Source organism: Eurypyga helias, unplaced genomic scaffold (genome assembly GCF_000690775.1).
Source record: "Eurypyga helias isolate BGI_N326 unplaced genomic scaffold, ASM69077v1 scaffold23369, whole genome shotgun sequence".
Lineage (NCBI taxonomy): Eukaryota > Metazoa > Chordata > Aves > Eurypygiformes > Eurypygidae > Eurypyga > Eurypyga helias.
Window position 1 is genome coordinate 4,857 of NW_010271720.1, and position 8,026 is coordinate 12,882.

At 57.4% G+C, this 8,026-nt stretch overlaps 1 protein-coding gene across 1 annotated transcript in view; it reads left to right on the forward strand.

Annotated features, from left to right (window-relative positions):
* LOC104515076 (SH2B adapter protein 2-like) overlaps nucleotides 1-7,741 on the forward strand; it is a gene marked incomplete at both ends in the record, with an annotated part of 12,593 nt that extends 4,852 nt beyond the window's left edge. The window contains 5 exon segments of the mRNA XM_010158921.1: nucleotides 3,518-3,609; nucleotides 5,700-5,794; nucleotides 6,386-6,568; nucleotides 6,691-6,884; nucleotides 7,570-7,741. Coding sequence (XP_010157223.1) covers nucleotides 3,518-3,609; nucleotides 5,700-5,794; nucleotides 6,386-6,568; nucleotides 6,691-6,884; nucleotides 7,570-7,741 — 736 coding nt within the window.
* Nucleotides 7,742-8,026: the final 285 nt, after the last annotated feature.

Here is an 8,026-nt window from a genome sequence, read left to right on the forward strand (position 1 = left end):
CCAGGGATGGGGCGTCCGCGGCTTCTCTGGGCAACCTGTCCCAGTGCCTCCCCGCCCTCTCCAGGAAGAATTTACATGAGTCTGGGGGCACAAGCAGAGAGTGAAAAGCCTCTTTCTGGAGTTTTCCATATAATGCAATTAATTAGCTGAATGCTCCCTCCTGCTCTGCCGAGAGGCAGCAGCCCATCGCGGCGGAGCGGGCTGAGCCTTGCGGGGTCCCGGCTCAGGGTGCGGTGTGCTGCCACGATGATGGACGGCTCATTGGGGATGGAGGCTCTCTCCTGCTAATGAGGCTGTCTCCCTGCTTATGCTAATGGGCTCGCGCTCTCCATCAGAGCTGTTGGACGTGCCCAGCTGGGAAGTAGCACATGTATGTGGGGGAAGAGCAGTGTTTTGAGGATTTCTGTGTCCTACCTCTGCCCTGATGCTTCTCCCTAAAAGCATGTGGCAAATATGCAGCAGAGAGGCTGAGCTTCCTAGCTGAATGAATCTGCTTAATAGCTTAGAAAACTGTGAAAGCAGAGAAGGGAAAAAATTGAGCCTCGCTTCTTGAAAGCCCCTGTGCCTGATAGCCCATCTGGCCCCAGCACGTGTTCCTGCAGGAAATCGCTCTCCACCAAGCTTGGCTCATTGTAAAGGTCCCACAGCTTCTCCTGGCAGCCTCCTCCAGGGCATCCTCCCTGCCCCAAGGGCTTCTTGCTGTTCAGCCTCAACCTCTGCTGCAGCCAGTGTCCACCATGGATGTTACCTTCTGTGCCTCAGAGACCAACCTCATGTGTCTCTTAGACTGATCAGCCCGAGGTCCTCCCCATGTTCCTGGAGGACTCTGGAGAGGGTGTGCCCCAAAGTGTACATGGTGCCATGGCCAGTAGCAGATGGGAAGGATTTCTTCTCCTTTGATTGCTTCTCCTTTCTTCTTCCTCTTTACCCAGCCCAAGTCGATCCAGTTGCTTTCTTCACACCCTGATGACAAAGCTGATTCATACACAGTTTGTGGGCTGGTGTAACCCCTCTGCTTTTTGCAGAACCACTCCAGCGTCGCGGTTCCCCAGCCCAGACACTCACAGCGTTCAGCGTGAGCCCAGAGCTCGCCCATGTCCTTGAGCTGGGGGCTGGCTTGGTCTGTTTCTTCCACAGAGCATTTCTCAGCTTGGGCAAGTTCATTTGGATTCTTGTCTCGTCCTCCAACACACTTGCAACATGGTGTCATCCCTGAATTGATTAGGCATCTTCTCTTTGCTTTTGTCCTAATCATTGAAGAGCAGCACGCACAAAGAGAGCCCTTGATGTGAAGGAGTTTCTGAGCCATATCCCTTGTTAGTCATCGATAACCATTAACCATCGATAACTCTTGGAATGTGGCTCATCAGCTACTCCTGATCATGTTTTCCAGATCCCCTTACAAGTCTCGTCTCAACCGTGTCTTGCAGCCCCTTGCTGGGGTGTCACACCAGTGCCCAAAGCCAACGCCAGGGATGTGACACTGCTTCCTCATCCCCGGGGCTGTCACCAGCAAGTGCAGGAGGATTTGGCAGGGCTTGGTTGGGGGATTCCGCTCCAGGGTGCTTCCTGGGTGCCTCTGGAGGGTTGGTTTCTCTGGCTGCTGGAGGAGGGCTCCGGGCTTGCCCTCTTCCCATCTTCTGGAGCCACACATGCTCTCTCCACTCCCACTGCTAATGGCTCTGTGACTGCCTCAGGCATTTCTTTAATTACCCCAGGGAATGCTCCAAAACCCGCTGGTCTGAAAATGCCTGATTGACTCAATACCCTCCTGCCCCGTTCTGGCCAGGGCGCTGACCCTGCGGCGGGGTTAATTGATTGCAATCAACCCTTTGAGAGAGCGAGGTAGCAAATGGGGTGTTGAGCCCTCAGCTGACTCCCCACCTCCCACTGCCCCTCTCCTGCCACTCCAGCCAGCCTTTGCCCTCTCCTCGCGCCTGTCGGCACAGGATGCTTTTCCCCTATTCCCAACATCCGTTATTATTTGTAGCTCATTTTTCTGCCTCAGCCCTTCCTTCTGGGAGACCTTCTTGCTGCTCTTTTACTGGCTGGACTCACAGAGGGGTGAAGCATTCCCCAATGTTGGGGTACAGATCAGAGGGGTAAGAAAGGGAGCTGGGTGCTGTGGCTTCCCCACTGCCTTCCCATGGACAGGGTTGATGTCGAGCCCAACCTCAACCTTCGCACACAACACGCTGCGATCCGGCAAGCCACGACGGCTGGAAAAGCCCTTGCGTTGTTCAGGGAGGCCACGCTGGGACAGTTTCTGCCAAATTGCCTAAAAATTAGCAGGCAGTATGTCCCCATCGCCCATCAGGCACCAAACACGTGCTTTTTTTTTTTTTTTCCCCCGCTGCGCAAGTGGGCACTTGCAAAATACCCAAACCCTGCACGTGCTCTGCTCGCTGTCACGCTCTGCCTGAGAGAGCAGCCCCGTCTCCCACGCCAGCCTCATGCATCGCTCTCGGAAAGCCGGAGAGGCTCCTTTGCTCTGGTTAAACACAATGGGGCAGGGGGATCTTTGCTCCCCTCCAGTTCTGCTCGGGGCGGGATGGCCCGTTCACAGCCCTGGGGTTCGGCAGGGGAGCGGGTGGCTGCTCAGCCCAGGCGCTGGGCACCGCTTGCTGCACACCCTGCTTATTTTCAGGACAGTGATTCAGTTGTTTGTGATTAATTTAATTTGCTAGGAGGTTGTCTCGACTGGCAATGTGATACCCTCACGGAGTCAAGGCTGCCTTGCCAGCTCGGGAACACGATGTATAAGGGGCCCGGGAGGGATGCGGGGAAACCTGCCAGAGGCACACAGCATCGCACGGGGTGGCTTCTGAGCCCCTCTGCCTGGCTGCCCCATTACTGATGTGGCGCTTTTCTGGGTCCTCCCTCACCTCAGAAATGCCCCACTCCTTTGGCCTTGTCATCTTAGAGGCTCTTTTGCGTCCTGATTTTTATTTTCTTTTTTTTTTATGTTAAAGTGGGTTTCTCTCTTACCCTGTCACAAGCAGAAGCTTCGTGGACCAGCAGGCAGGAAAAAATCAGAGGAGAGGTTTTAAACTCCTGGGTTTGAGGGTCTGGCAGGGTTTTGGGACAGCAAGAGGGCAGCATGCCTTCTGCTTTTCCTGTGCAGAGCTGTTTTCTGGGGGACACCGAGCCACTCCAGAGGCGTGGGATGCTCTCTGTGCTGGTGCGTGGTACCTTGCACCCCTGATACCACCGGCCACGTGTGGTTTTGCCTTGGAGGCTGTAATATCCTTGTGATTCATTTTCTGATTACGGTGGGGTGGGGGTCCCAGCTCTGGTCAGGGATCACCCTTGGACACATCAGAGCATCTCTGTGGGTCACCCCTCAGCATCCCCTTGCTGGGATGGGAGGGGGCGCATATCATCTCCTGGTCAACCAAGGTGCTGTTTAACAGCAGCAGGTGAACAGGGGGGTCTGGCTGGGTTATGGGGTGTTCTTTACCCCGGGGGGGTGGTGGGACCCCAGCCACAGCCTGATGCTGTCCCACGTTGCCTGCAGGTGGAGAATGGCGCCGAGTACATCCTGGAGACCATCGACTCCCTGCAGAAGCACTCCTGGGTGGCCGATATCCAGGACTGCATCGACCCCGGGTAAGGCTGGCTGGAGGAAGGTGCTGTGCGGGGGCCAGGCTCACCACTGCGGTGCTGCCCTCAGCACAGCTTAGTACCCCTGATGCAATAGTTGCTATTCGAGGTATTACAGAAAGTCCCTGGCTCATGTCAGCAGAAGTCTGGAGGCAGCGTTAGCAGCCCATGTGCGTCAGAGGTGCAGCCTCGCAGAGCCGCTTGCTCACTCTTTCCTGCTCCCGGTGCCCAGTGACCCAGGAACAGCCCTCAACATGGGAATCTCCTAACACCCACCTCTGAAGCTTTTATACTATATTTGGCTGTTTATGCTCTTTTTTTTCCAGTCCAGCATCAATGGTATATTTAAGATTCTGCTGGTGAAATTGATTTATTCATGTTTCTGTCACTGTGGTATCAATGCTGCCATTGGAGTCGCAACAACTCTGCCAAAATTTCTCATCTGGTTTTTCATCGGCCCATGCGTTGCGTTACGTGGTAGGGAGGTCTGTGTTCCCGGTCGGTGCTGCTGCCCTTCAGCTGGCCCTGACAGGCCTGGTCCTGGGGAGGCAGGATCAGCCCAGGCGCTCTCCAGGCTCCAGGGAAACCCCAGCACACCCTTCTTGGCACAGTTTTGGAAAAACAAGGTGCCCAAGCTTGTAGAGGTGACTATCTTGAGCAAACCTGGAACAGGGGCTTGGAGAGGCTCCAGCTGCCTTTGCCCATTGTGCTGAAGCGGCATTCGGCTTCTGCGGGGCCGCTCACGGCAGAGGCTGCATCTTGTGCACTGATGGACTCCAGGTCTGTGCTCCTTCAGCTCCTTTTGCTGCTTTTTAAAAATACATCATTCAAGAAGCGATGCTGAGGCTGGGCTGCTGACAAAGGCAAGGCTGGGAAACACACCCTTTTTTTCTCCCGGCGTGTGTTTCGGTGCCGATTTTCCAGCCGGAGCCGAGCGCTGCGGCCGTGCTCGCCTCGCAGAAGCTGCCGGCAGCCCTGCAGCCGGCTCGCCGCGGCTGCCGGCAGCCCTGCAGCAGCCCCTCGCTCTGCCGCTGGCAGCCTCCCAGCCTTTTATGTTTGCTTAGCACCCAGCGCAGCCCCGCTTTCGTCTCCGGACGTGACTGTAAAACAAATAATAATGAACTCCAGAGCAAATAATAATGAGCTGTTTAATACACCGACGCACACGCTCGGTGCCAAGAACAAATTTTCAATCAGCTCCTGATGCTTTTGCCAAGGGCTGCGTGCTGGAGCAGCCGCGGGAGCAACCGTCGACGGCTTTTCTGCATGGCACCGTTGGTTTTGCTTTCCTTCCTCCCTTCTTGTTTTTAACCGGCTGCAGCTGAATGACTCCCAATGGCTGATTCACTTACTGGCCACTAAATAATTCAGCAGCTCCCTCGTGAGCCGTTACTGCTAACGAAGCCGCTTCCTCGCTGCCTGCGCCCACGTGGCCGCCGTTAAGCAAGAGTAGCCGAGTGCTGTGGGCGGCCGGGATAAAAATAGGCTGTGGAGCAAGCTGAGGGGGGAGCTTGTGTAAGAAGGGTGCTGAAGTGCACGGGCAAGAGTTGGGCTGTGGCCCCTCTCTTGCTGTTCCCGCTGGCTGTCTCGCTCTGGGTGTCCCAGCTTGGGTTGTTTCGGTGTCTTTTGGGGATGTAATCCCTGTGGGTTGGTAATGCCCTTTGGCGAGGGTGAAAGTGAAAGCACCCTTGGGTGGAAGATGGTGGTGGGAGTGTGCGTGCGTCTACATACGTCTTGCAAAGTGAAGCGGTGGAAGCCAAGGGAACAGATTTCCATCCAAACCAAGAAGGTAGCAGCAAATGCTGCAGCTAGGACCAGCTGATGTGACCCAGGTGGCGAGGGCTTTCAAGGGTTTCACACCCCCCCTCTGGTTTCTCAGCCCCAGAAAGCCACGTTGTTTTGCCAGCTGCTCCGCTTCTCGGTGCTGTGGGTGCTTTGGTCCCTCTGGGAGGAAGCGAGGAGCATCGAGATGAGCTGAATTTTTGTTTGGTCAGGAGTCCCCGTCGTCGCGTGCCTGCGAGCGGAGGTGCCACGCGCGCATGTCTCTGCAGCGTGGCAGCTGGCGTGTGACTGTCTGCTCTGTGCTTTCCCCCCAGGGACAGCGGGGACGACATCGAGCTGGCGTCCTGCACGCAAGGAGCCTGTCTGCCAGGCAGGGTGTCCTCCTGCAGCTGCGAGTTCCTGGCTGACGGTAAGGACCTACATCTGCGAAAAATACCCGCCAGGGAGGGTGGGCATCGCCAGGGGCAAGCCCTGGCCTGGGGTGGGTAGATCCTGCCAGTGATAGAGCCTGAAGCAGGTGCTGTGGGGATGGATGAATCCCAGAATCATGGAATGGTTAGGGTTGGAAGGGACCTTAAAGATCCATCTACTTCCAACCCCCCTGCCACGGGCAGGGATTCCTTCCACTATGATCTTCTGTCTGTTGCCTTCCTCTTGTTCATGCTAGCCCCCACGCTGTAAGACAGGCCCACCTCGTAAGACATCAACATTGCCCCTGTACGTGCTGGCCAGCGAGCGGCCTCCACCTGCACACCCTCACCCTGTCTCTGTGCCCCACCAAGACGCATCCATGTTCCCCCATCCTGGTTGCACCGGGGGAAGGAAACCCAGTGCAGCTGAAAGGAAGCGCCCTGAGCCGCATCCAGAGCCATAACCTAGACCTGAGATGTCTCCGAGAGCTCAGGGAGCTCCAGCACAGGGGTCTTTGGAGCAGGACAGCCCCCAACCTTGTCTGGTGATGCTAAGCCATGAACCCACTCCTCTACAAATTCCCTTCCAGATGTGCCTAGGCCACCAGACAGATGTGCCCTGCCTGGCGCTCACAACACTGCCATGGCCACCACCGTCCCCGCACCCCATGGCCGGGGCAGGGATTCCCTGGGGGAGCTCCTCACCCATGTCCCGCTGGAGACCTTCCTGCAGACGCTGGAGTCCTCCCCTGCCACCAGCGGACATCTCGCAGGTACGGGATACAGGATGCGGCCCCAGAACCTGTCTCTTGGGGGCATATGGAGGGAGAAGAGGGAAGGGGTGGGAGAGGGTGATTCCGGGTGCTCCCTAAAAGCCTGCTGTCCCTGCGGCCAGGGGAGGACAACGAAACAGAAGCAGAGATCAACCTTTCTGACTTCCCCTGGTTCCACGGGACTCTGTCACGGATCAAGGCAGCTCAGCTGGTTCTGTTCGGGGGTGCCCGGAGCCACGGCTTGTTCGTCATCCGGCAGAGCGAAACGCGGCCTGGGGAGTACGTGCTGACCTTCAACTTCCAAGGGAAAGCGAAGGTGGGTGTTCCCTGCTTCTGCCTGAATATTAGTGCCAGCCCTGCTCAGTGCCCCAGGCTTCTTCCCGCTGCACCCCAGCAGGACATCCCTCACGACCACCTCCCCTTGTCTCCCAAGAGCCCTCTGCACCCTGCCCAGCCCCATCAGCACTTTCCCAGCTGGATCAGTGCCTGCCACGCTGGCATAAGGCTAGATACCCCACGGGAGCCCCAGCATAGCCTGCCACGTCACCCCTGCCCTCATCTTGTCCGCTCCAGGTCCCAAAGTACGCAGCTGCACTACAGAAAAACAACCCACATGTAGTTTTCTGCCGAGTCCCTTTTCTACCAGAGGGCAGACCCTGCGAGGGGTTGAGATGTACCTGCCCGATCTTGTCACCAGCCCAGCAAGAAGTAGTTCAGGCAAACCGTGGGCTTCCCCAGGCTCTTTGTGTCACCAGGGTTGGACCCGCAGCCCCACCGGCTGCACCCAGCCACCCTTCAATACAGCGTCCATCACTGTAGGGGTCAAACTTCTCCTGGGGTGAGTGGGCAGGAGACTCTCCCAGCTGGGCTGGGAGAAAATACTTGTCCTGTGTTATGAGCAAACCTGCCTTGGCTGAGGGAGGTGGTTGCTCCTGCCGATTGCAAGGGTGAATCTCACCCCTGCGATCCCCAGCTCACCCGCTGGCCCCCTGCGCTTGCAGCACCTCCGCCTGTCGCTGAACGAGAGCGGGCAGTGCCACGTGCAGCACCTCTGGTTCCAGACCATCTTCGACATGCTGCGCCACTTCCACACGCACCCCATCCCCCTGGAGTCGGGCGGCGCGGCCGACATCACCCTCCGCAGCTACGTCATGGCCCAGAGCCCCCTGCCCGGTAGGTGCTGGAGCCAGGCAGGGGCACGGCTGATGTGGAGGGTTGGGATGGGATCTTGTGTGGACCTAAAAGGGGCTGATCCCTGGGATTCCCCTTCCCTAAAGCTGTACCAGTGTGCGTGGCTCTGGAGATGCACCGGGGTGGGTGTTATCCCAGTGAAGGTGGGCAGGGAGGACCAGGCAGCAGCAGGGCTGTGCTGGGTGACCCATGTGTCCCCTGACTGTGGGTGTCAGCCCCACGGCTGGAGCAGGAGAGGAGCAGAGGGGTCTGCCAGGCTCAGAGCAT